Raw genomic sequence first — 27,239 nt, 5'->3', positions numbered from 1 at the left:
ACTTTACCTCCTGTTTCAGTATAAAGGGATTGTCTGGGAAAAAAAAGCTTTTGTGGCTTTGTAATATGGAATCACAGGGACTCTGTGCCACCACACAGTCTAAACGTTGTGTGAGGACTTTTACGAAATCACATACGCACACACTCCCACTGTGTGGGAACTGTAAGGCTGGGTTTCACAGTACAAAATCCGAGGCTGGAAAATTTCTGGCCGGAGATTCAGAGTGCGGTCAACGCCAACTGAATAAGGCTGGGTTCCCATTACGTTTTCCCCCAAACGGGAGCGCATACGGCAGGGGGGAGCTAAAAACTTGTGCTCCCATATGCCTTTCTATGCGCTCCCGTATGTAATTCATTTCAAGGAGCTGACCGCAGTGAAACATTCGGTCGGCACATTTTTGCCCCGTATGCGCTTTTCCCCCCGCACCTAAAACCGTGGTCGACCACAATTTTAGGTCCGGTTGTAAAAGTGCATACGGAGCAAAAATGAGCCGACCGGACCGAACGTTTCACTGCGGTCAGCTCCTTGAAATGAATTACATACAGGAGCGCATAGAAAGGCATACGGGAGCACAAGTTTTTAGCTCCCCCCTGCCGTATGCGCTCCCGTTTGGGGGAAAACGTAATGGGAACCCAGCCTCAGTTGGTGCTAGGATAGCATGGACATTGCCATCCACACAGATGTCAATATCTGTGGGGTAGATTCTGCCAGAACATTAAGCAATTTCATTGTTCTGGCTGAATTATTTGATCAGAATTTTCTGTCAAATTCTGACCAGAAAATTTTGCTGTGTAAATGGTTAACAGAAAACCCATTCACCTGCATGTTACCTTCATGCAGCAGAATTTTCACCCAAAATTTCTGAGCGGTATTTTGGTAGCAAATACCGTAGTGAGAACCCGGCCTAAATAAGGTGTCAAAGAAAAGCCACTTCCAAAAGGAAACCAACGAAGCCTAGAACTCAATGTAATCCTGTGGACTGTAGCTGTAGCGCCATAGATAAAGGAGTACTGCAGCCTTAGACAACTTATCCCCTATCCGCAGGATAGGGGATAAGTGTCTGATCACGGGGAGGCTGAACACTTGGACCCCGCGATCTCCAGTACGGTGCCCCGGCTCTCATCCTGAAGGAGGCGTGTCAACCGCAGCATGACGCCGCAGCCGCCATGCCTCCTCAATGTATCTCTATGGGAGAGTCGTAATGCAGCGTTTGTGCATCCCCCATAGAGCTAAATGGAGGGGGACGTGTCTGTCGACCTCTTAGTGACTAAGAAGACTCAAACATTAGCCGTGCAGAGCCGTGACAGTACCGGGTCCCCGTACAGGCGATCACGGGGGGTTCCTGTGTATAGGGGATAAGTTGTCTAAGACTGCAGTACTCCTTTTAAAAAGGGACCCTCCAGCCAAAAAACTTCTTCCATAAGGGGCATTAGCAGGGTGAGGCTAAACAGCCGCCCTGTCTTACTGCCTCACTGGGCGGCTCTGGTCCCGGTGTGCTTCATTGTGACCAGCCGCTACACACATGGGTTTGTGTGTGAAGCAAAAAAAAGTCACTTTTGCTATATAACCCTATGAGACGCACATAGACTAACATCAAAAAAGTGACTTCTGCCCCCCTCCCATCTTACGTCTCACAGTGCCTTCAGTTCCCAGTTAATGGGCCTTAACCATAAAGATCTATTGTATCAAAACTTTTTCACAGAAAAGTAGCCTTGTTACTGATATCAACTAATTTGGTGGTTGCCGTGAGCCACAAGGGCACTTTTCTGTGAGACAGTCCAGGCCCAAAGTGCCTTCTACAGTGGGGGTTTAGGGAGGGAACTCCAGTGACGTCCATGTCTTCCACCTGAAACGGTCTTCTTCCACCACTATTACACTTCTGGTGGGGGTGGTCACTGGAGGTCGGCAGAAGCTTTTGAGAATCTCATTTAGTTGTGACATGGGATTAGAACAGTGATTCCCAACCAGGGTGCCTTCAGCTGTTGCAAAACTACATCTCCCAGCATGCCCGGACAGCCAACGGCTGTCCGGGCATGCTGGGAGTTGTAGTTTTGAAACAGCTGGAGGCACCCTGGTTGTTAAACACTGGATTAGATCTAGGAAATCAGTCTAGTCTTCCTAACTCCGTGTCACTACTATAATCCAATATGTGGCCATATACAGGTATTACATCTCATGTATACAATGATCAGGTGACCCAGGTATATGCCTTTTGACTTGTAATAACAGTGACTGCCTTGTATGAATGCAGAATGACTCCTTTCCTCTATTCCAGAACAGATTTGCTGCGTTGTGCAGATCTATCAATGCCTTTTGTTACTAACTGATCTCTTTTCCATGTCTTGTTTATTTGTATAGACTGTACAGATGAAACCACTTGTTCATGAAGGGACACTGTAAATGATGATACTTTATAATGCACCAATTTTGCACTCCTAGCTGACCAAACATGCCAGACTCACTATGTTAGGCATAGATTAGTAGTTGTTTTTTTTATTGTTTATACACAAGCGTCAAATAAAATGCAGATTGGATTTTAAAATGTTGTTTATGCGTGTTTATTTATTTATTTATTCTAATGTTGGGTATCCATGGCCCTGAACAGTCTTATTTTGATAAGAGTTATGTCCTCAGGCTATCTGGCATGCCCGATATAACAGGCAGATGCAGTCTTATAAATATGATGCTTTCTAACATGCACCTTTTAGATAAAACAAAAAGGTAAAACTTGTGGTGTAAAGTGTACCTGTCATTAGCAAAAACTTTATATTTAGAAAGTTTTTTTCTAAATATTTTATACTAGCTGAGTACCCAGCGTTGCCCGGTTTTTCCTTCCTAATCCTTGTTGGGGAAGAAAATAAACAAAGGAGGAAGCTTTTGACTTCATATCCCGTCCTCATATATTGTTGTCATATCCCGTCCTCCTTTCCAGTCCTCCTATCCCGACCTGTAATATGTGACCAGTTATTGAAATATCTCCAGCCATACGGAAGTTATGTGGGAACATACATTTCCCATTGATTTGCATGGGACTTTAAACAAAAACCCCGACCCTCACAAATGGGGGTAGTTAAGGGTTAAATTAACTATCCTATATTTTAAGTGGACATATAAGTAACATGTGACCAAGTATTATCGAAATATCTCAAGCCGTTTGGAAGTCCCATTGACTTGTATGGGACTTTAAACATAAACCCCGCCCCTGGCAAATGGGGGTGAGTAAGGGTTAAATTACCTATCCTATGTTTGTTGTTGACATAAGTAACGTGCGCAAAGTTTCATGTTAATATCTTTAGCCGTTTGGACGTGATGCTGGAATATACACACATACATACATATACACACACACACACACACACAGGACACGCGGGGCTCTGCGCACAGGACACGTGGGGCTCTGCGCACAGAGGACACGCGGGGCTCTGGGCACGGAAGCTCTAGGACATGCCACAGGCTCGCTCACACAGCAGGATGATTGACAAGCCAGGAGTCTGCACAGAGCTCTGCATATCCTGCCCTCATTTCCTGTATTTGGACTACTCAGAGACACACAGGCAATAGCTGCAGAGACAGCATTTTTTTCACCCGAATATATATACATTTTTTAACCAATGTTACAAATATACATAAGTATTCTCTACATTATATTAAAAAAAAAATGTTGAGAGCACACATTTAAGTCTGTCTGTAACGTAACTTTTTTAATTAAATAGATTTGTTTATGCATAATGTTTCTAATATTGAAAAAAAACTGCTGGCTGGGCAGCTTGGTACGGAATGCGTGTCCTCAGCTCGCTCTCTGCCTGTACATGAAACCGGCAGAGTGAGCACAGTGCTGTGCGCGCGTAATTTAAATGTCCCCGCCCCCTGCTTCTCCCCCTTCTCATAGCTGGGCATGACAGCTCAGTCCTCAGATGTTCCTCCTCTCTGTATGGCACGTGTATCGCCAAACAAAGAGGAGGAGTCAGAGGCTGCCATCCCAAAAAAAAAAAAAAGTTTCCACTAATGTGTGTTTCCCCCCCAAATTTCACATTTTTGCAAGGGTTAATATCAGAAAATACCCCCCAAAATTTGTACCCCATCTGAGTATGGAGGTACCCCATAAGTTGACTTGAAGTGCACTACGGGCGAACTACAATGCTCAGAAGAGGAGGAGTCATATTTGGCTTTTTGAGAGCAAATTTTGCTCGGGGGCATGTCACATTTAGGAAGCCCCTATGGTGCCAGAACAGCAAAAAAACACATGGCATACCATTTTGGAAACTAGACCCCTTGAGGAACGTAACAAGGAATAAAGTGAGCCTTAATACCCCATAGGGGTTTCACGACTTTTGCATATGTAAAAAAAAAAAATTCACTAAAATGTGTGTTTCCCCCCAAATTTCACATTTGCAAGGGTTAATAGCAGAAAATACCCCCCCAAAATTTGTAACCCCATCTCTTCTGAGTATGGAAGTACCCCATAAGTGGACGTCAAATGCACTACGGGAGCGCTACAATGCTCAGAAAAGGAGTCACATTTGCAAATTTTTCTGAAATGGGGGGGGACATGTCGCATTTAGGAAGCCCCTATGGTGCCAGGACAGCAAAAAAAAAAAAAAAAAAAAAAAACACATGGCATACTATTTTGGAAACTGCACCCCTCAAGGAACATAACAAGGGGTACAGAGAGCCTTAACACCCCACAGGTGTTTGATAAATATTCATGAAGTGGGATGTGAAAATAAAAAATTAGATTTTTTTACACTAAAATGCTGGGGTTAGCCCAAATTTTTCATTTTCACAAGTGGTAAAAGGAGAAAATGTCATTGTAAATGTGTAAATACATTTCTTTGGAGTAAGGACATACCTCATGTCTGGGCGTAAACAGCGTGCACACCGGTCAGGTGCCGGAGATCAGTCAGGGTCCTTGAGCGGTGTATTTTTCCTATGGAGCCAGAACAGTGGGACCCCCCTCAAGGGGCATTACATGGGATAAATAACTGGGGTACACTAACTAAAATGGGGTACAGTGGGACATAAAATTATAAAACAGATTATGTTCCCAGAATGATGACCCAGAGAATAGCCAAAACAAAAAAAATATGCCCGCCCCAAACCCTATGCTCTGAATCATCATTCTGGAATGCGATATGTGTGGCCGTCCCGAACTTGTTGCCTCAAATGCGCACTCCGCTCAGGTGGAGAGAGCGCTGCACATTTGAGGGTGGTGCACATCTGAGGCACACATCAGGGTGGTGGGCGATGAACTGCCTGGCATACAGATTAGTCTGCTCCACCATGTGATTGACAAAAATGTCACTGAAAAAATAGCTGAAATAGTCAATTTCAGTGAATCCAGAATTGTCAATCCGGATTCTGGAGTCGCCAACAAACTCCGGAACCCGTGGCTGATAACCCTCTGGGGGTCTTCAGACAGGTTCACCGGAAGGGGGCTCTGGTAAACTTGTCTGGGAGGGGGGTCGGACTCCTAGTACGAGCGGCATCACCACTCGCACTAGTGCCGGCCACTGGGCCACTATCATGGGGGGGTGCGTGGCCTCGCCTGGCGGCGTCTCCGCCGCCGTGCAGGGGGCTCATCATCACTACTACATGAGGAGGACGATGAAGAAGACAGAAATGTTGGATCTTCATCGTCGTCACCGACAGATTCGGAGTTGGAGGCAAGAAAAGTGTATGGGGGGGGGGCGGTGGTTATGTACTGTGTGTGTGCGCGCGCTTGGTGTATACTATATATAACTTGGTGTATACTATATATAACTATCACACACAGTTATATGGGGGGAAAAAATGCTGCAGCCCAAAAAAAAAAAATGGGGGGGGGGGCGGGGGGCTAATGCAGCGCCCTGAACCCCTAATAGGGCCCGGGTCACACTGAAAAACTGCAGAAGACCCTTGGGGACCTATATAGGGGGGGGGGGGGTTTACAAAACTTTTTTTTAACTTTACTTTTTAATATTTACCCTACCTTTCCCTGGGCTGTATGCTTTCCCTGATCTATGGGGGGGCCTTCTTTTCTTCTCTGGGGGCTCCAATCTCGGCAGAGGGGGGGTCCCCGGCTTCCTCCAGCAGCTCTGACCTCGGACTGAACCCAGCCAGCCACGGGAGCTGCAAGAGGATGCTGTTAAAGGAGTAGTCCAGTGGTGACCCAGTGGTGAGCAACTTATCCCCTATCTTAAGGATAGGGGATAAGTTTGAGATCGTGGGGGGTCCGAGCGCTGGGGCCCCCTGCGATCTCCTGTACGGGGCCCCGACAGCCCGCGGGAAGGGGGCGTGTCGACCTCCGCACGAAGCGGCGGCCGACACGCCCCCTCAATACAACTCTATGGCAGAGCCGAAGCGCAGCCTTCGGCAATCTCCGGCTCTGCCATTGAGATGTATTGAGGGGGCGTGTCGGCCGCCGCTTCGTGCGGAGGTCGACACCCGCTATCTGGCCGGAGAGCCGGGCCCCCGTACAGAGAGATCGCAGGGGGCTCCAGCGGTCGGACCCCAGCAATCTCAAACTTATCCCCTATCCTTAGGATAGGGGATACGTTTTTCACCACTGGACTACCCCTTTAACTCCTCCCCTGCCGGCTGCTATTGGCTGGACAATCAATAGCAGCGATCCTGGGGGGGGTGGCGCCACCTCCCCATAGATACAGTGGGTGATAGGGGGTGTATCATACACCCCCGATCACCTTGTGTCAGCGGGTCACACGTGACCTGGATCGCCGGAATAGCCGCAAATCGCATGTGTGAATTCACATGCGATTTGCGGCGATTGCCGACATGGGGGGGTCTAATGACCCCCCTGGGCATTTGCACGGGATGCCTGCTGAATGATTTCAGCAGGCATCCCGGTCCGATCCCCGCCTGGCGGGGACCAGAACTGCCCATGATGTAACTGTACATCCTTTGTCTTTAAGACCCAGTGTGTCAGGACGTAACATTATGTCATGGGTCCTGTAGGGGTTAAAGGGGTACTCCGGTGAAAACCTTTTTTCTTTTAAATCAACTGGTGGCAGAAAGATAAACATATTTGTAAATGACTTCTATTAAAAAATCTTAATCCTTCCTGTACTTATTAGCTGCTGAATACAACAGAGGAAATTCTTTTCTTTTTGGAATGCTCTCTGATAACATCACAAGCACAGTTCTCTCTGCTGACGTTATTATAATAATAATAAACGCTTTATTTATTGTTGTCCTTAGTGGGATTTGAACCCAAGTCCCCAGCACTGCAAGGCAGCAGTGCTAACCACTGAGCCACCATGCTGCCCTTAGCATACATCTGCTATGCATGGTTGCTAAAATGGACAGAGATGTCAGCAGAGAGCACTGTGCTCGTGATGTCATCAGTGTTCCAAAAAGAAAGGAATTTCCTCTGTAGCATTCAGCAGCTAATAAGTACTGGAAGGATTAAGATTTTTTAATAGAAGTAATTTACAAATATGTTTAACTTTCTGCCACCAGTTGATTTAAAAGAAAAAAGGTTTTCACCGGAGTACCCCTTTAAATGGGGTTTTACATAAAAATAAATACAGGCATAGGGATAGTGTCAGGGACAGATGGGGAGGGGGGGGGGATTAGGGAAAAAGTTTAGTTAATGATAGCTACTCTTTAAGAAAGCTGCTAGCTCCTCTTTTATACTATCTTGAAACTTCTTTAAATTTACCTTTTAGATTTTACACAACTGCATTATATAAAGTTTTTGCCAACGACAGGGTCACACTTCCTGTATATTATGCTGCATATTTTCCTATGAGCAGACACACAGGGCTTCCCGTTGGCAGCCCTCTGCGCAGTGAGGTTTGGAGGCGGGCTTGCATGCCACAGTCAAGAGGTATGTCTGAAGGATGCCTAACAGATTTACCTTGAAGGTAACCAGACATGTCTAACATATTGGACCACTCGAGTCACGCCGGGGTGGTGGGGGGGGATGGGGAAGAAAAAAAAAAAAAAAAAGTATACTTTAGAATTGCAATGGATCCTGGGGGGAGTAGCATAAGGTGGTTGTCTCTCTGCCATTCTCCATGCTTTCGAACGTATACCATACATTTGTGAAGTCTAACATGTCCTAAGCTAGATATAGGTGTCATGTGACAATGAAACTGTATGGTGTATACATTTTGAAAGAAAAACCATTAACCAGATGAAGTTGTTCTCCAGGCAGATATATTTATTGAATTATAACATTCACATACTGGTAATTTAAACCATTTTCAAAAACACTTTGGTTGTAATCAGGTCTATAAAAGGATTTGGCAATGAAATTTACACTTTGGTAGCCACAAAAGGTATTTGATTTTACCTCAACAGTCTCAGAATATTGCTTTGTTCCCTTCTAAAAGTGCAGATTTACCGTCATTTTTTATTCTAGTAACAGCCAAATACTTTGCACTAACATCTATCATTTTCAAGTATAAAAACATACAAGTTATACATCAAGAAAAAAATGTAAACCTACTAAAAAAAGTGTCAACCCAGAAAATGAAAGATGAGGGATCTATTCAGTCAGGGGGATAAAAGAAAAGTCTGGTAAAGGATTGTAGGATTGTGTTTTCAGCCATTCCCCGGCAGTTTCATTTTTTGTTTTTCTTTAGGTGACGCACGCTTTCAGAAATTTTAGCAAAGGGAAAAGTTTGCAATGCGCTAAATATTTTTTCCAGCTGTTTTAGAATGTACTCACATGTACAGTATCCTGAGATTTGAAGCTTTGTTCATTTACATTGAAATCTGCAGTGTCAAACATGTGCAGGATACTGTACGTGTGAATAGACCCTTAAACTGATTATTACTACAAATGCCGGCTTTCACTGCAACCCTATATTACCTAATCAATTAAAACATAGCTTTTATGGGGCTATTAAAACTGAAAAACAATGTAGATAAAGTTAAAATCACAACCCTAGAGTGCAATATTCAATTAATTATAAACTTAACGGGGAGTACACAGGAATAGAATCTGTTAGGCTAGGTTCACAAGGCCGTTTGGACCTTTAATGGTTTGGATGCAATCAGCTTTTTTCCCCCCCTGGACCCTTAAACTGGTTGGATGCAAATGGCTACTACCCGGTCATGACTGACCTCATTCACTTGCATGGGGTCAGTCTGTGACCTGGTAATTTTACAGGATTTTAGTGGAGAAAATAAATAGTGCTTGCACAATTTTTTTTTCTCCGCTAAACTCCTGTCGTCCTGGCTGGATTGTCGACAGAACTCCAAATAGCGGAGTCCAATGGCAATGTGAACGAGGCCTAAGAAGTGCTTCCTAATATAAGCACAATTTGTTAGGGTTTCTAGTGAGGGTTCTACACGGTACTAAGCCGATGTTCAGCTCTTCTATAATACACTTTGTGCACACCTCAATGATGCCAATGCATCTGCAGAATGCACAGCTAGTACACTCCACACTAACTTATGTATTATTTGTACACTATGATTTAGAATACATTGGGATTGATAACTATACGCAGCCACTTTCTACATGTTTTGCCACTTGAGTGTGGCTTTCTTAAGCAAGAACTATAGCAGACCTCTGTGCACATTGGGGGAGATTTATCAAAACCTATGCAGAGGCAAAGTTGCCCAAAGCAACCAATCAGCTCGCTTCTTACATTCTTAAAGCATCTGAAAAATTAAATTAAAAAAGCAATCCGATTGGTTGCTATGGGCAACTTTGCCTCTACAATGGGGGAGATTTATCAAAACCTGTACAGTGTTTTCTGTTCTCCTGGTGCAAAACTATCACAAGGACAGTGTACCATAAAACAGGTGCTTAAAAAAAAAAAAAAAAAAAATCATGATACCAGAAAAAGTTTCATTTGTTCCCCAAGTATTTTCAGTTATATAGTGGGACCTTTTTTGGGGCTTATACCTCCAACATGCCTATTAATTCTAATATTATCAGCCTTCCTTGGAAAAATTATGTATACTGCAGGGTATATATTTTACTAGATGCCTCAATGTGAAATAGCATGGTTTATTTTGCAATCCTTTGCATCTGAAATAAACGTATATATTAGTCATTGGGGGACACCTTACTGATGGGTATATGCTCTTTCCACTAGGAGGCGCTGACACTAAAGGAAAAAAGTCTGCTCCTCCCTGGCAGGATATACCGGCCCACTGGAAGCGAGGTAATCAGTTTATCTTAGTGTCAGTAGGAGGGAAGACAGGTCTGGAGTTTTCCAGACCTGGTCTTTTATTATTTTCTAGTAAAGGCTGTTTAGTTAGGTTTTTTCCTCCCTTTTGTTTCTCATTTTCAGGTGGGGCTTCAGGAATATGGCGCAACCTGTTCCCCCATATGCGACAAAGGGGCACAGAACATAAAGAGTAGTATGGGCTGTAAACCCCTTATGGCCAACGGCCAGCGCCAGGGGTACCACCTTGGGTCCGGGTCCCCTATGCTCCCTGCTCGGCCAGCTACCTTAGCCTGGTATCACCATAGCTCTGCCCTTCTCCTTCCTACAGTACGACTCCTAGGGGTCATGAGGTGTCACCGGCTATCCTTAGCCTACTTAAGTTTAAAAAAAAAAAAAAAAATCACTTGACCATTTGGTGTGGGCAATTTTGTATATTGCCTCTGATTTCCATTATTTTTTTCTTAACTTCCCCTTGTGACAACCACCACTGCCTTGGTCTGTCATCTGTTTTTATCAGTTTAATATCTGCAGGGTCCCTTTTCTAGGGACTGTATTGGGGGCCGCTTGATTTGCCTCAGTCATCCTGTTTGGTGACCTACTATGAACAATTTACATTGAGTCAGTTGATGTATGCCTCTGGGGTACCAATTTCTGCAGGGTTCTCACTGTCAGAGCATATGCGAACAGCAGTGGCGGGCTGCTGCCAGGGATTCCCCTTGGAATCTACCAGGGTTATTTTCAGTGACTGTTCTCCCCTACCACTGAGTGCCATACCATGTCCATTGTGTGCTTGGCCTAATTCCTGTCCCTCCTTACCGAGGCAAGCAACTGGTCGGGTGCCTTTGCAAGGGCTTTTTCCTTCCTGGTGGACGCTAAGGACGCCTTTGAGTTTCCCCCTCTGTCAGGTCCGCTGGCCACCCATCAAGGGAGCGTTCTTGGCGTGTCATACTATATGATTCTCTCCTCCACAGGCTGCCGCATCTCTGGCATGTACTCCATATCCTCACGTCCAGTGCAAGGTCTCCATGGCAGGGTCCCTGCATGAGCATGGATTGGACCGGATATTGATATGCTGCACAATAGTTTTGCCTGTCTCATATCTCACAGCTGCCGCGTCCGCGCCTGGCATTCCGTTTCTGCTAGTGAGAGGTATCCGCAGGAGTGTCTCCTTGTATACTATGGGCCCATACCTGTAAGCCAGACAGTGGTCTGCATGGTTTCCTCCACTGCCGGTCACTCATCACACGGCTGTAGAATTTGCGACTGGAGTTCCGGTTCCCCACTGCTGTGCGAGGTGTACGAAGAGTGCCCCAACTTGTCATATGGACTCTATGCGGGGTGAAGGGGATAAAATTCACAGCTCCTCAGCCTCCCCCGATCTCCCAGGGTGCTGGGGATACTATGCATGGCTCCTAGGCCTCCCCTCCCTCCCACATACAACAGAGGGGCACGCAGTGTTCACATATCTGGCTTTCCTCCCCTTTTCACCATCGCCTGGAGGTGTACTTCTTCAGCCAGGTTGTTGTCTGCACGCTTTTCTCCACAGTCTGTTTCCAGTCTCAGGGCTGCCGCGGGCATGGACAGATTTCCCATACCGCACTTCTGGTGTGAGGGATCTGCAGGTACACGGGTCTGATGCCAGTCAGCCTGACTTTAGTCTGCCGACTCTCTTACACCGCCAGGTCGCTCGCTAGATCGGCCACACTCCAGTACAGCACGTTCTGTGGGTGGGTTCGATGGAGTGACCCTGTGCGTTCAGGAATCTTTTACCAGTCAGCCAGGCGGTTGTCTGGGTCAACTACCATAAACTACCCACACCGTGATCGGAAGTTCAGGTAACCCACTGCCTAGGTGAAGATCCGAGTGAGTCACCCCATGTTGCTCCGTGGGCTCTATACTATGCACCACACATACTGGTCCACAGGGTTCCCTACTTTACCAGGTCCCTCTCTACATACCTGCCGCTCTATCGGCTTATGGCTGGTAACTCTCTTTCAGTGTGTAGTTCTGATTGCGGGACCTGGTGTGGCCATGGTCCCTATGCCAGATAGCCAGACTGTCTGCATGGTTTTGAAATCCACCAGGTAACCCTTTTCCTGCCACTACACAGCTGCAGTCTGGAGACTCTCTTTCCATGTGAAGTTCGAAAACGTGTGTCTGTGGGTTTATTGGAACTTTTATATCTGTAAGTCAGACTGTGTCTGCATTTTTCCTGCCCCACATACATCCTTCCTCTCTTGCATCTGCAAAAGCAATCCTGGTGTGAGGCACCATTAGGAGATGGGGTGTGGGCATCTTCTGCAGGTTCCCTGGATTTTTTCCAGCAACAGCAGCACTCTCTGTTCCCCTTTCTGGGGCACAACGTTGGTCTGAGGGGAAATGGTTGCACCACACAGTTGGTTGCCGCGTCGGTCTTACGCACTGCCAGACTTTTGGTAATCTGCGGTTTCTTTCGCATCTACAGTCTTCGTACCCCACTACTGTTGTGGGGGTAACCATGTCAGTGTCCCTATGTAGTCTACAGCCACTCTGCACGTGTGGAGTCCAGCCTTCCTGTGATCTCTTTTCCACAGATCTGCCACCTATGGCTCCAGGTATCTTCGTGGGTTCCTGTGCAGGGTGGCTCAGGCGTTTGCTCTCTTGTCTTAGAAGTCGACCAGGATGGCTCCGTTGTGCCCACTTGGTCCAGGGTCTCACCATGATGGGGCGTTCCTTTCGAAGCCATTGGTCACGTTTTGTGCTTCTTTCTACTTTACGTAGCCTCTTCTTTCTTCTTGCCCAGAACCTGTGTCAAGGGTTTCAATCCCTCTGGGGCCACTAATTGGCTCCCTCATGCCTCGATATGTTGTCGCGGGGTTCCTGGGGTCTTAGCCACACAGTACTTTGTTGCCGTTGAGCAGCATTTCCCTGCTCCTACAGTACCTGGCACACTTTGATGATCCCCTTTCTGCATGGGGGTACGGGGATCAGGGAGCTGGGCATGGTCAGTGCATGAGTCTCATCTCGACCACTCCTTGTTTTCCCCTCCCCTGGAGGCCTATTTCTCTGAGCACTGCTGCTCACACAGCCTTGGCACTCTCCTCTGTTGGAGGACTTTATGCATTCTTATAGGGCTCAGCGACAGCCGGACATGCCACACCCTGTTGTTGGGTCCTGCCTTTGCTTTCCTCCTCCATAGAAGGGTGTGTTCATCCTTTTCTTGACAGTGTCAGTTGCGCTACACTGACACTTCAGTCTTCTGGAGTAACCTTCATGTGCTCAGGACCTGGGAGTTCCAGCTGGGTTCCTTTTTGTTTCTCCATCTGTTCCTGCCCTGACGGAATGTGGCTTCGGAGTGCTCTGCTCCACTTGGACCATTGGTGTCCAAGGCTGGTTGGTCTATTTGTCATGGATTCTATCCTTGGTTGCTGTGGCTTGCCTTCTTCTCTAGGTCAGCCCTCCTGATTGTTCGGGCCTTAGTGGTGCTTGAGGTCTGGGGCATGTGTGGCAATCCTGCCCAGACTTCTCCGCAAGCCCATTTGTGAGGCGGTCTTTCTGTGTCACACTTACTCTTGTCTCAACATGACATTTGGTCACCCGGAGCATTTCAAAGGACATTGGGTTTACTTACTCTCAAGGTGTAAGTCTCCCAGGGGTCTCAGGACCCTCCATTTCACTTGTCGGCCACTCCAGTGTTCCGGGATGCTCCTTTTCAGATGGGCCCCTGGGAGAGGGGTTTTGGGTCTGCAGCTGGTCAGGTCATCGTTTTTCTGTACCAGGCCACCCTAGGGCCAGTTTCAGTCTCTGTTCTTTTTTCAAGTGGTTTTCTGGTCCCCGCCTTCTGCTCGGGCGTACGCTGCCTTGGAGCGTTTTCCACCCGGTTTTCTTCTTGTGCCCTTTTCCATTTTTTGTTTTTCCAGTAGCCCTATGTCTAGTTCCTACCTCCATCTAGGATGCTTCCGGAACATCTGGCTTCATGGTCGACATTTTCTTGTCTATTTTTGGACCGTAAGTTGAGAGTATCTACAATGGACTGTCCCTTCCTTTGGCATCCTAGTCCATCTCCATGGACGGGGGATCTTTTCTGGGCCTTGGTTGTCTCTGGCCCAGGGTCTCGTCCACAGACCCTATGGTCGAGTGGGTTCAGTCTCTGGACTGTTTCCCTTTCTCTGGTGATTGTTCTTCACACACTTGAGGACTGCTTTGGTACATCCCATCAGTAAGGTGTCCCCTAATGAAGAGCAACCGTGAAAAGGAAATTTTTTTTTTTGGTACTCACCAGAAAATCTCTTTCTCAAAGCCTTCATTGGGGGACACCGCACCCACCCATTTCTGGTTCTTTGTTTTTTTGTCCGGGATTCTTTTCTGGGGTTCTTCGGACGTATTTCTTTGTTGGCTTCTCCGGACGTATTTCTTTGTTGGCTTCTCCTACTGCTTTGTGACAAAACTGATTACCTCACTTCCAGTGGGCCGGTATATCCTGCCAGGGAGGAGCAGACTTTTTTTTCCCTTAGTGTCAGCGCCTCCTAGTGGCATGAGCATATGCCCATCCGTAAGGTGTCCCCCAATGAAAAACATCTGAGAAAGTGTCTCTTTACTAATATACATTTATTTCAGATGAACAGGATTGCAAACACACTATTTCATATTGAGGAATGTAGTAAAATGTATACCCTGCAGTATACGTAATTTTACCAAGGAAGGCTGGTAATATCAGTATTAATAGGCATGTTGGAGAAAAACCCCTCCACACAGCACATGCTTAAAGTGTTTATTTACTAATATACATTTATTTCAGATGAACAGTATTGCAAAATAAACCACGCTATTTCATATTGAGGCATCTAGTAAAATGTATAACCTGCAGTATACGTAATTTTACCAAGGAAGGCTGGTAATATCAGTATTAATAGGCATGTTGGAGGTTGGTGTCCACCAACGAAGGCTACGAGAAAGATTTTATGGTGAGTACAAAAAAAATAAAAGCTCCTTTTTCTGGTATCCACTGGGTGGAAACATTTGGGGCGTAAATCAGGAGCTTTGCCTTTTGCATATACCAAAAGAAAACTGGAAATATGTAAATACATCCATACGACATTCTATTCACCCCATGTATGTCCCAGGGGATCTGTGCAGTTGTTGGATCCTTTACACTGTCACACACGTTTTTTTACTATATGTTTGAAAACACATGTTTAAAGTGTTTTTTGGTTTTTTTTTTCACTCTGGTGTCCAGTAAAGTCTGTGGAAAAAAAATAAAAACATAGCATCTAATTGACCCTAAAAATGCTACAAACTAAAGTGCTTTGTATGTAGACTGTATTGTGCTACATAATTTAAAGTAATAACAGGCTTTGGCATTTTTTTTTTCTTTTTTAAAAGAAAAACCCCTCCACACAGCACATGCTTAAAAACACGCTAGAACACGGTCAGTTTAAAAAAAATATGGCGGGGGGGGGGGGGGGGGGGCAGAGAAAAATTAGTGCTTAAAGGGGTACTCCGGGGAACTAAAGCCATAGCCCATCCTTTCCTTCTCCCCAACCTATTTGTCTAAATATCATTGATTACCTATATAGAGCAGTTTTCCTGTTTCAGCTGTCACTTACATGTAGCAAGTGGTACAAAAACGTCATCAGGTCCACTCTGTCTTGAAAAGGTAGGGCTAGTCTCAGTGCTCCAAAACAAGCCCACGTGACCTATGTCCGGTCAGGCTGAAAGCCCCCAACCCCCATCCCCTCAGCTCCCTGTGTGACACGATCTAAAGCAGCAGTATCTCCTCATAGCAAACCCCCCCTCTCCCCAGTTCCCTGTGTTACGATCTAGCAGAGAAGAGCCTAAGGCCAATAGGAATAGTTCGGCAGTCAGAGCTCAGCCATGCCGACTGCCGGGAGTTGTAGTTTTAGACAGAAGCAAGGGAGAAAGAATATTAAAAAGTCCTGGAGGACACCAGGGGCTAAAGGAGTGGGTGGAATCGTAAGAAGACTGCAAAGTATTGTGGATGCTTTGTGGCATTCCCCCCCCCCCCCCTTTACTTTCCTGGAGTACCCCTTTAAGCACAAGAAAATGGCAACTTCTTAGTTGCATGTTTTTTCAGTGGTGCATGTTCAAACCTTAGCTGAATGAGTCGGCGCCTGCTGTGCATGGAATGTCCGCCCAGAATTTCTCCAGGCAGACATTCCATAGCGTGAACCTAGCCTATATGTTCCTTCCCCCCCAAAAATAAGAGGGTTGGGAAAGGAACTCCATTGAGGATTGTCTCTACTTTGAATACAAACTAAAGATCAGTTGCAGAATAAGCCTATCTACTAGTAAAAGTAGTTATGTCATCCACCCCTTGTGCTATAGAAAGCTATGATATCTAGACAGTACCTTTGAGCGGTGGGTGGGGCTGGTTCAGTTAGGCTAGATTCACATTATTTGAGTGTAATTCCGCTTAGAAATTACACTTGGAAATTTCGGTGCAGCAGAATCCCATTGCTGTAAATGGGATTCCGCTACACAATTCCACAGCAGAGTTTCCGCCACCAAAAGAATATCTGTCATTCTTTTGGCAGAATCCACCAGGAATACATTGCCGTCTATAGGGAGGGCACTGTACGCACAATCCTAGTGCCAAATGCCAAAAACCAGCTATAGATTCTAGCCATATTGGTTCCATATTTCAGTATGTACAAGCTCTTGGGCCACATTTAACCAGCAGTATTTTAGTCTGTCTGGAACCACATAAGGAAGCTGAACAGGACAATGGTTCCCAATGGATCCATTGACTTGAATGGTACCAGTCTGATGTCCGTTACTTTAAGGGAGTTAAAGGGGTTGTGCGCTGCCCTGCAGTTCGGAGCTCCGCTCACAGCGTCTGGAAGTTCATTACTCCGAACGCTGTGTGCGGGCTGCCGTGTTCGCGGCCACCACCCCCTCGTGACGTCTCGCCCGCCCCCTCAACGAAAGTCTATGGGAAGGGGGCGCGACCGCTGTCACGCCCCCTTCCCATAGACTTTGGTAGAGGGGGCGGGCGTGACGTCACGCCCGGCGGCCGCGAACACGGAAGCCCGCACACAGCGTTCGGAGTAATGAACTTCCGGATGCTGTGAGCGGAGCTCCGAACTGCAGGGCAGCGCACAACCCCTTTAAGCAGACCTGCAGTATTTTTTTTCTCTGCTCAAGGCCCGTAACTTTAACAGACTGAGCAAACAGAGCTTTCCTGGACAAATTTGAATGGTTGTGTGAACTAAGCCTTAGATGAAGATTTCTATTTGGTTCTACAGTGATCCAAGTTTTGTTCAGCTGAATCATCTGTCTTAGGCGTTGGCATGTAAAACCATTCAGAGTTCCGTCACTTAGGGGTTGTCGTCCAATATAAAATGCTGGTGTGGAATTCAAGTTTCTTGCTTATCTTACATAAGTTAAGGCACAACAGTCTCAAGTATGAGAAATCCCTTTTACAAAAAGAGCAAGCATGTCCTCTACTCACTGAACATTCTGATATCCTTGAGTCTTTCTATACAAGCAGTAGTGCTGAATTATAAATACAATGTCAAAAATAATGGAGAAAAGGCCCAAACCAAACTTTGTGGGGTCACCGAATATTAACTTCCATTCATCTGTGGGGAAAAAAAATTAAAAAAAAAGTTATGATGCCATAATGTGCACTGTTCACATCTATGTCACAGGCTCAATCGTAGCAGTTTTTCTCTTTGTTGTTTATGTATTTCACATGCTTTTTTCCTGGTCACAGACAAAGGTGAGTAATACTACAGTAACCTTAGCTGAAACCAAATCTAATGGATCAGCAGCCATAGATTAGTTTAGTCTGGCCAAATTAGTTCTGCTTTCAAAGTTCTCCTGTTGCCTGGAAAGGTCCAGAATGACGGTCTAAGGTCTCTTAGGACTGTATTTATCTTCTAGGCAAGTGGATGAAAGCAAAACTAATGTGGCCAGACTAAAATAATTAATGAACAGGTGAGGACTTCCAAGGGGCGGTGGGGGGTATCTGTGCTGGCCAAGATCGGACACGTCCAGTGATCAAAAGATTTTATATTCAAATGCAACGCGTTTCACCGCACTTAGGCGGCTTCATCAGATGCCTGATGAAGCCGCCTAAGTGCAGTGAAACGAGTTGCATTTGAATAAAAAAAAAATCTTTTACTCACCGGACGTGTCCGATTTTGGCCAGCGCCGATACCCCGCACTGCCCCTTGGAAGTCCTCACCTGTTGAATATTGCCCAGGTCAGGGAGGCTACAGACCAGATGTACTCTCTCATCCACGCAGACCATTGTTGTGTGAGAGTTCACATAACCGCCTTCGGTAAGGGTTTTTTACCACTTTAAATTGGACCCTGGAGTGGCGGTTTTACGCTATGGAGCGCTCTTCTTTCTTGTTTTAGTAAAATAATTAAATGGCTGATCCATTAAATAGCGATACAAATCCAGTTCAGCAGAAATTCAGGTCAACATAACGTGGCAATAGCAGAAGCCATCATACTGCTACAATATTGCTGTGTGACACTGATCAACTCATACACCTTTATTCTCTTAAAAAAAAACAGGTATTTTTCCCTCCTCGAATTTGTACTTTGTAGTGACACTTATTTTACCACAAAATCTACAGACAGTACCAAAAAATAATTTGTGGAGCAAAATTGATAAAACAAAACAAACAATTTTGCTACTATTGGTGTGTGCACTTTACGGTTAAAATGACAACATGATATCTTTATTGCGTAGGTCAATACAATTACAATACCCAATTTACATAGGCGTTTTTTACTTCTTGTGGGGAAAAAAAAATATATATTTTTTTCAAATATGTGGCTGTAAGTATTTTGCACCTTGGAACATTCGTTTTTTTTTATCTGTACCATTTTTGTTTAGATGAAACTTTTTGCTTTTAATTAGTTTTTTTTGGTATGTGAAGTGACCAAAAGTTTATGCCATTCACAGTGCAGAGTCATTAAAATATTTTAATATTTTGGACATTTCTGCACACTGACACCAAATATGTCTATGTTTATTTTGTTTATGGTAATTTCTTTGACAAATGGGGTGATTTAAAAACTTATCGGGGGAGGGCAAGGAAACCTGCTATGGCTTATGAACATGTGAATATACTCCTAATGTGAAGAAATAATCAATTGTCTTAAAAGGGAACCTGCCATTACTTTCATGCTGCCTGAACCATAAGTCATCATGGCACCCCCCTGGGTACGTTTTCCTTGCCTCCAGCCTTGATTGAGAATTCTCTCCCCTTTTGGGTATAGAGAGTGACCTATCATTCAAGGCAAGCAAGGTGGTGATGAGCCACCAGGGACTGTCCTGATGAATCTTGGTTCAGGCAGCATGAAAGTGATGACATTCTCTTTAATGTGGAGTAAACAGAAGGGATTCTTTGTATTGTGTCATTTATAAGTGCAGAATGCACTGAGCTTGTGTTTACTGCAATATGACTGAATATAATCAACTCTAAATAACTATACATCTAAATATATACCAAAGGGGAACAAATATAAACAATTAAAACTAAATCCTACATGGCTGACAAATGATGTTAAAAGAGCAATAAACAACAAAAAAATAGCCTTCAAAAAATACAAATCTGATGGGTCAGCGATAACATTTAAACAGTACAAAGAGCTTAATAAAATCTGTAAAAATGTAATAAAAACAGCAAAAATTCAAAACGAGAGACAGGTGGCCAAAGAAAGCAAAACTAATCCTAAATATTTTTTTAGATATATAAATGCAAAAAAAACAAGGACAGAGCATGTAGGACCCCTTAATAATGATAATGGGGAGGTGGTCACAGGCGATCAAGAGAAGGCGGAGCTACTGAATGGGTTCTTTAGTTCTGTAAACACTATGGAAAAAGGAGCTGACATTGGCCAGGGCAGTGCTGGTAACACATCATGTAATGTATTGAACTGGCTTAATGTAGAGATGGTACAAGGTAAGTTAAGTGATATAAATGTAAGCAAATCTCCAGGGCCGGATGGATTGCACCCAAGAGTTCTTAGAGAGGTAAGTTCAGTAATATCTGTACCCCTGTTCATGATATTTAGAGATTCTCTGGTGTCTGGTATTGTGCCAAGGGACTGGCGCAAGGCGAATGTGGTGCCAATCTTCAAAAAGGGCTCTAGGTCTTCCCCAGGAAACTATAGACCGGTAAGTCTAACGTGCATTGTGGGTAAATTGTTTGAAGGACTTATAAGGGATTACATACAGGAATACATAGGGGATAATAGTATTATAAGTGATAGCCAGCATGGGTTTACTAAGGATAGAAGTTGTCAAACCAATCTAATTTGCTTTTATGAAGAGGTGAGTAGAAGCCTTGACAGAGGAATGGCTGTGGATATAGTGTTTCTGGATTTTGCTAAAGCATTTGATACTGTCCCTCACAGACGTCTGACAGGTAAGTTAAGGTCTTTGGGCTTGGAAACTTTATTTTGTAACTGGATTGAACACTGGCTCATGGATCGTACCCAGAGAGTGGTGGTCAATGATTCGTACTCTGATTGGTCCCCGGTTATTAGTGGTGTACCCCAAGGTTCTGTACTGGGCCCGCTGTTGTTTAATTTATTTATCAATGATATAGAGGATGGTATTAACAGCTCTGTTTCTATCTTTGCAGATGACACCAAGCTTTGTAGCACGGTACAGTCTATAGAGGATGTGTATAAGTTACAAGATGACTTGGATAGACTAAGTGTCTGGGCATCCACTTGGCAAATGAGGTTCAATGTGGATAAATGTAAAGTTATGCATCTGGGTACTAATAACCTGCATGCGTCGTATGTCTTAGGGGGGATTAAACTGGCAGAGTCACTGGTAGAGAAGGATCTGGGTGTACTTGTAGATCACAGACTACAGAATAGCATGCAATGTCAGGCTGCTGCTTCCAAAGCCGGCAGGATATTGTCATGTATCAAAAGAGGCATAGACTCAAGGGACAGGGACATAATACTCCCCCTTTATAAAGCATTGGTACGGCCTCACCTGGAATATGCTGTTCAGTTTTGGGCACCTGTCCATAAAAGGGACACTGTGGAGTTGGAAAGGGTGCAGAGATGCGCGACTAAACTAATATGGGGCATGGAACATCTTAGTTATGAGGAGCGATTAAAGGAGTTACAATTGTTTAGTCTTGAGAAGAGACGTTTAAGGGGGGATATGATAAACGTATATAAGTATATTAATGGCCCATACAAAAAATATGGAGAAAAAACTGTTCCAGGTTAAACCCCCCCAAAGGACGAGGGGGCACTCCCTCCGTCTGGAGAAGAAAAAGTTTAGTCTCGAGGGGCGTCACGGCTTCTTTACCATGAGAACTGTGAACTTATGGAACAGTCTACCTCAGGAACTGGTCACAGCAGGAACAATTAACAGCTTTAAAACAGGATTAGATACATTCCTGGAACAAAATAACATTAATGCTTATGAAGAAATATAAAATCCCATCCCTTCCCCAATATCGCGCCACACCCCTACCCCTTAATTCCCTGGTTGAACTTGATGGACATATATCTTTTTTCGACCGTACTAACTATGTAACTATGTAACTACTAACTATGTAACTATGACAAGCTCACATGAGGGACTGCACACCACCATTACTGTTATTTGTCATGCTTACCATTATTATAAGACTGTATAAACATCTGGATGATACTAAAGCTGCCCCCTGTAAAATCAAGCAGCACATTTCCAATGCTCCAGCCCTCCGTGCTTTTCCGATGGAAATTCATGTAGGCCTAAGTAAAACAAAACAAAATCCAACCATATCAGGGTCAGTGTAGGTTACAATTGTTATTACTGCAGCGACTGTAGAAATTAGCTTTTTTACCCTATGGGAAAGAAGATCTGCCATGTCCAGTTATGGGGTATGGGGAAATGGGTAGTCTGGAGAATTATATATATTTATTATAAATTTTTATCTTTATTTCTTAAAAGCTCAGGGAGGGATAAAAGAAAATACAAATATACCCACATCCTGCCGATCCCCCGCTGCTGCCAAGCACTTTCTGCTCTCCTTACAAGAAATGCCTCCTCAGTCAATCACTGATTCAGCGGTAATACTCCTCCTCCAGTCATTGGCTGAGTGGGCAAGACACAGGCAGGAAGTGCTTAGTGGATGGGGATTGGCAGAGGGGAGTACATTTTTTTTTTCCGCCCTGAACACTTAAGTATAAAAGACAACTGCTTTATTATTTTACCCCAAAAGTATACTCCTATTCATAGGGATAAAAGTAGTCTGTACTGTCCACTAATATATATAATTTACAAAAAATAAACTAAAAAATTAAAAATCAGGAGGTAAGTATCTATTCGTGCCCAGGACTCACGGTGAGCTGTTCACAAGCCCCAACGTTGCACTAAATCAGCAATACAGGTACAGCATCAATAATCCAAATATCCACATAAGACCGCACGGAGGCTCGTCCAGGTCTATTTCTCTTTTATTAAACTCAGATGCGATGCAATTAATTCACTAGTTCTCTACCTTTTTTTACAGCGTAGTCACATGACTTATCCCCTCCTCTTAAAAGGGTACTCCAGTGAATAGTTTTTTTTTTTTTTTAATTAATTGGTGCCAGAAAGTTGAACACATTTGTAAATTACTTCAATTAAAAAAAATGTAATCCTTTCAGTACTTTTCAGCAGCTGTTTGCTACAGAGGTATTTTTTTTTTGTCTTGTCCACAGTGCTCTCTGCTGACACCTGGTGCCTGTATCAGGAACTCTCCAGAGCAGGAGAAAATCCCCATAGCAAACCTATGCTACTCTGGACAGTTCCTGACATGGACAGAGGTGTCAGCAGAGAGCACTGTGGACAAGACAGACAAATTCAAAATGTAAAGAATTTCCTCTGTAGCATACAGCTTCTAAATAGTACTAAAAGGATTAAGATTTTTTAATAGAAGTAATTTACAAATCTGCTAAACTTTCTGGCACCGGTTCATTTAAAAAAAACAAACAAAAAAAAGAGAGTACCCCTTTAAGAAATCCCTTCATACAAGCAACTTTATTAGTACAAACAATGCACAAAAGTTTAAAAACAAACAATATGTTAAAAACTATAGAAAGGCTATGGAATTAGTACCAGCACAAAATGTAATATGGGTCGCTTATATAGAAGTGTACAATAATACAAAACTATTTATGTCACTTCTCTCATTAATGACCCAACACTTCAGACCTCAGGAGGAGTTCTGTTTCTTGTCTTAAAAGGGGTATTCCAGAAAAAAAAATTTTTATATATAAAAAAAAAAATAAAATAAAAACAATCCTTCCAATAAATATCAGCTGCTGAAGTGGAGTTGTTCTTTTCTGTCTGGCAACAGTGCTCTCTGCTTGTCTCCGGAACTGCACAGAGTAGAAGAGGTTTGCTATGGGAATTTGCTTCTACTCTGGACAGTTGCTGAGACAGGTGTCATCAGAGAGCCCTTAGAGAGAAAAGAACAACTCCACTTCAGCAGCTCATAAGTACTGAAAGGATTAAGATTTTTTAATAGATGTAATCTACAAATCTGTTTAACTTTCTAGAGCCAGGTGAATATGAATATATTATATATATATATATATAGATTATATATATAAAAAAGTTTTTCCTGGATAACCCCTTTAAGAGCTCCTGGTTACGATATTAAGAGAATGTACTCTTCTCAGACCAGAGAACCGAATACAACTGGCATCCCCCCGTGACTTCACACATATGCTTTATAAGTCTAGTGATCCTATGCCCGTTCTTAATGAGCATGTATGTTCACTAAATAGTTTAAATAGCGGGCGGAACGTTTTACCGATGTAATATCGGCCACGGCACGTAAAGAAAACTCTAATTGTAATCTCCTGTTGTCCCAAAGCGGCACCTGCTGCATCTATGGTTCCTCATTTTTATTAAAATAAAATGTTATATAGTTTTGAGCATAATGTGTCAGTTTTTAAAAACTTTTTTACATTGTGCTAATAAAGGCCCATATTTATCAAACTGTGTGAGAAAAATTGAAGTGATTTTCTCACAGCGACCAATCACAGCTCAGCTTTCACTTTACCTCAGCTCATTAGCAGAACTGTGATTGGTCGCTGTGGGAAAATCACTTCACTTTTTCTCACACAGTTTGATAAATCTGGGCCTTTATTAGTACAAACAATGCACAAAACCGTGTGAGAGAAAAAGTGAAGTGATTTTCCCACAGCGACCAATCACAGCTCAGCTAATGAGCTGAGGTAAAGTGAAAGCTGAGCTGTGATTGGTCGCTGTGAGAAAATCACTTCACTTTTTCTCTCACACAGTTTGATAAATCTGGGTCAAAGTTGTTTGTCCAAAGGATATTTAAGGGGAGGGGATATTCGGCTGCGAAAAAAGCTAGAGAACTAGTGAAACAATGGTTTCCTTGTATCAGACCTGTGTTTAATAAAACAGAAACCGATCGAGACTAGTGCCTCAGCGCTGTCTTTCTTATGTGTGTGTTTGTACTGTCATATGGCCATATTTATTTATATTTTATTAAAAAAATATAAAAATGTGAGATCTTTCATCATCATCTGGAAAATCTCCTTTTGTATACTGACTACAGGCAGCACTGGTCAAGTTGGTACATCCTGATAAAACTGGGAATGTTTCAGCTTCTGATTAAAGATGAGTAAAGTTACAGTGATTCGATTCGTCACGAACTTCGGGGCTCGGCAGTTGCTTACTTTAGCCTGCATAAATTAGTTCAGCTTTCCAGTGCTCCGGTGGGCTGGAAAAGGTGGATACAGTCCTAGGAGAGAGTCTCCTAGGACTGTATCCACCTTTTCCAGCCCACCGGAGCACTGGAAAGCTGAACTAATTTATGCAGGAAAAGTCATCAACTGCCGAGCCCCGAAGTTTGTGACAAATCGAATCCCTGTAACTTCGCTCATCTCTAACTCTGATATACAAACCAGCAATTTCCAATTTAGCCAGTAGGCCCGAATGTAAAATGAAACAAAAAAAGCTTCATAGAAAAGCAGTCTACAAAAAGGACACTCGTTTGGTCTATCAGGTGAACGAACGCCTATATCAGTGTTTCCCAACCGGGGTGCATCCAGGTGTTGCAAAACTATAACTCCCAGCATGTCTGGACAGCCAAAGGTGGAATGTTCAGTCCCAAAATTCCACTGCAGCAGAGTTCCATGGATTTTAATGGGATTCAGCTGCACTGTTTTTTTCAGCAGATGTTTATACCGGGGAAATCCTGATTCCAGCAGCCGCAGGAACATTGAACCTGTTTAATCTTTCTGGGGATTTGGCTCAGTAGTTCATTACAGTCTATGGAGATGGCACATTTCCATGCGGTCCAAGGCCGCCACATCAAGTGAATGAGCGGAATGTTCACCCATATTTTTCGTCAGACATTTTGCACATTTTTTGGCCTTGTAGACATGGCTTAACTTTCCTAACCTCTCTGAACTATTGTGCATACTCTGTGCAGCCTTATAGAAGTCTATAGAACCGCTCCAAAAGGTGTCTGGGCCAGGAGTTAGTGTGCACGCTCTAGTATGCATTCTCCCGAGCTCCCGCTATTCTCACAGAGGAGATGAGAATGTGCAAGCAGGGCAACCACTGCTAGATCGTATTAATGGCTGTAACCTTAGGCAACAAGATTTACACAAAGGAAAAGTGGACCATAAAATTCCAAATTTTTTTTTATTGAAATCATTCGGGAAAATTTATTCTTTTCCAGTTGCCTATATATATTAAACCTATGTTGTTCAGATAGGAATACCCCTTTAAAGGGGTACTCCACTGCTTAGACATATTATCCCCTATCCAAAGGATAGGGGATAAGATGCCTGATCGCGGGAGTACCGCCACTGGGGACCAGGATCTTGCAAGCGGCACCCCGTTTGTAATCAGTCCCCGGAGGGTGTTCGATTCGGGTCTGATTACCGGCGACCACACGGCCGGCGGCATGTGACGTCATGCCTCCGCCCCCATGTGACGTCACACTCTGCCCCTCAATGCAAGCCTAGGGGAGGGGGCGTGACAGCTATCACTCCCCCTCCCGTAGGCTTGCATTGAGGGGCGGAGCGTGACGTCACACGGGGGCGGAGGCGTTACGTCACACGCCGCCGGCCGTGTGGTCGCCGGTAATCAAACCCGGAGCGAACACGCTCCGGGGACTGATTACAAACGGGGTGCCGCGTGCAAGATCCCGTGGGTCCCCAGCGGCGGGACTCCCGCGATCAGGCATCTTATCCCCTATCCTTTGGATAGGGGATAAGATGTCTAAGCACCGGAGAACCCGTTTAATATATCTAGGTTATCTGATGCAAGATGTACATGTGACAGAAAAAACTACCTTTTTTATTTAGCTATTTCTTAGGAATTCCTAGTAGCACTAGGAGAAACTTTTAGAATTCATATACAATAATTTATCAGAATTGTCTGATCAGCACAATTTACCTGTGGAAAGTATTTCATCAATGTAATGGCGAGCTTTATGTAGGAGAAGCAGAATAGGAACTGGAGCCAGCTCACTTTCCCAGCCACGGCCACAAATAGCACGGAGAAGGCGAAGAGCCAGGCAATGATCAGAACACCCACGGCCACTTTAGAGACCTTCTGGGCACCTCGCTGCAATAAACAGATCAATTGGTTACATACAGAGAATATGTATGTGTGACATGTATGGGTGGTGTAATACAAAGAATCCCATTATTACTGAAAACATTACCTAGAAATTAAGTTCTCATTGAGACCAAATTGGTACACTATATGGAGAAAAGTATGAGGTTTATATCACACAGACTGTTACGTTGGATTGGCCATAGATTCAACTTTTGTCCCTGTTGTCAAATCCAAACTTGTACATTGTAACTAGAGATGAGGGAAGTTACAGTACTTCCATTCTGCACAAACCTCGCGGCTCGGCCGCGAGGTTCGTGCAGAATAGAAGTACTGTAACTTCGCTCATCTCTAATTGTAACCAATAAATGGAGCACTCACCATAACAGTGGTCTTGCAAAAAAGCGTTCTTAATTTTCATACATGGCACATAAAACATACAAGCTGGGTAGGTTTGTGTTGGGGAGCGATGACAACAGTGAGGGGAGGCGTTCAGTGTGTCAAGCCTTGCAACACTTACAGCGGTCCTGTGGAAGCACCTTAAA

The 27,239-nt window shown here is 44.2% G+C and overlaps 1 protein-coding gene across 1 annotated transcript in view; it reads right to left on the bottom strand.

Annotated features, from left to right (window-relative positions):
* Positions 1 to 8,150: 8,150 nt before the first annotated feature.
* CTNS (cystinosin, lysosomal cystine transporter) overlaps positions 8,151 to 27,239 on the bottom strand; it is a 41,380-nt gene continuing 22,291 nt past the window's right edge. The window contains exons 9-12 of the mRNA XM_056559188.1: positions 26,533 to 26,703; positions 21,737 to 21,854; positions 17,578 to 17,707; positions 8,151 to 15,348 (exon numbers count right to left, since the gene is read on the bottom strand). Of these exons, the coding sequence (XP_056415163.1) occupies positions 15,327 to 15,348; positions 17,578 to 17,707; positions 21,737 to 21,854; positions 26,533 to 26,703 (441 nt within the window). The 3' untranslated portion in view covers positions 8,151 to 15,326. The remainder of the gene's footprint in view (positions 15,349 to 17,577; positions 17,708 to 21,736; positions 21,855 to 26,532; positions 26,704 to 27,239) is intronic.

This window comes from Hyla sarda, chromosome 2 (genome assembly GCF_029499605.1).
Source record: "Hyla sarda isolate aHylSar1 chromosome 2, aHylSar1.hap1, whole genome shotgun sequence".
NCBI lineage: Eukaryota > Metazoa > Chordata > Amphibia > Anura > Hylidae > Hyla > Hyla sarda.
Note: the sequence above shows the minus strand (reverse complement) of the source record. Positions and strands in the feature narration are given on the sequence as shown.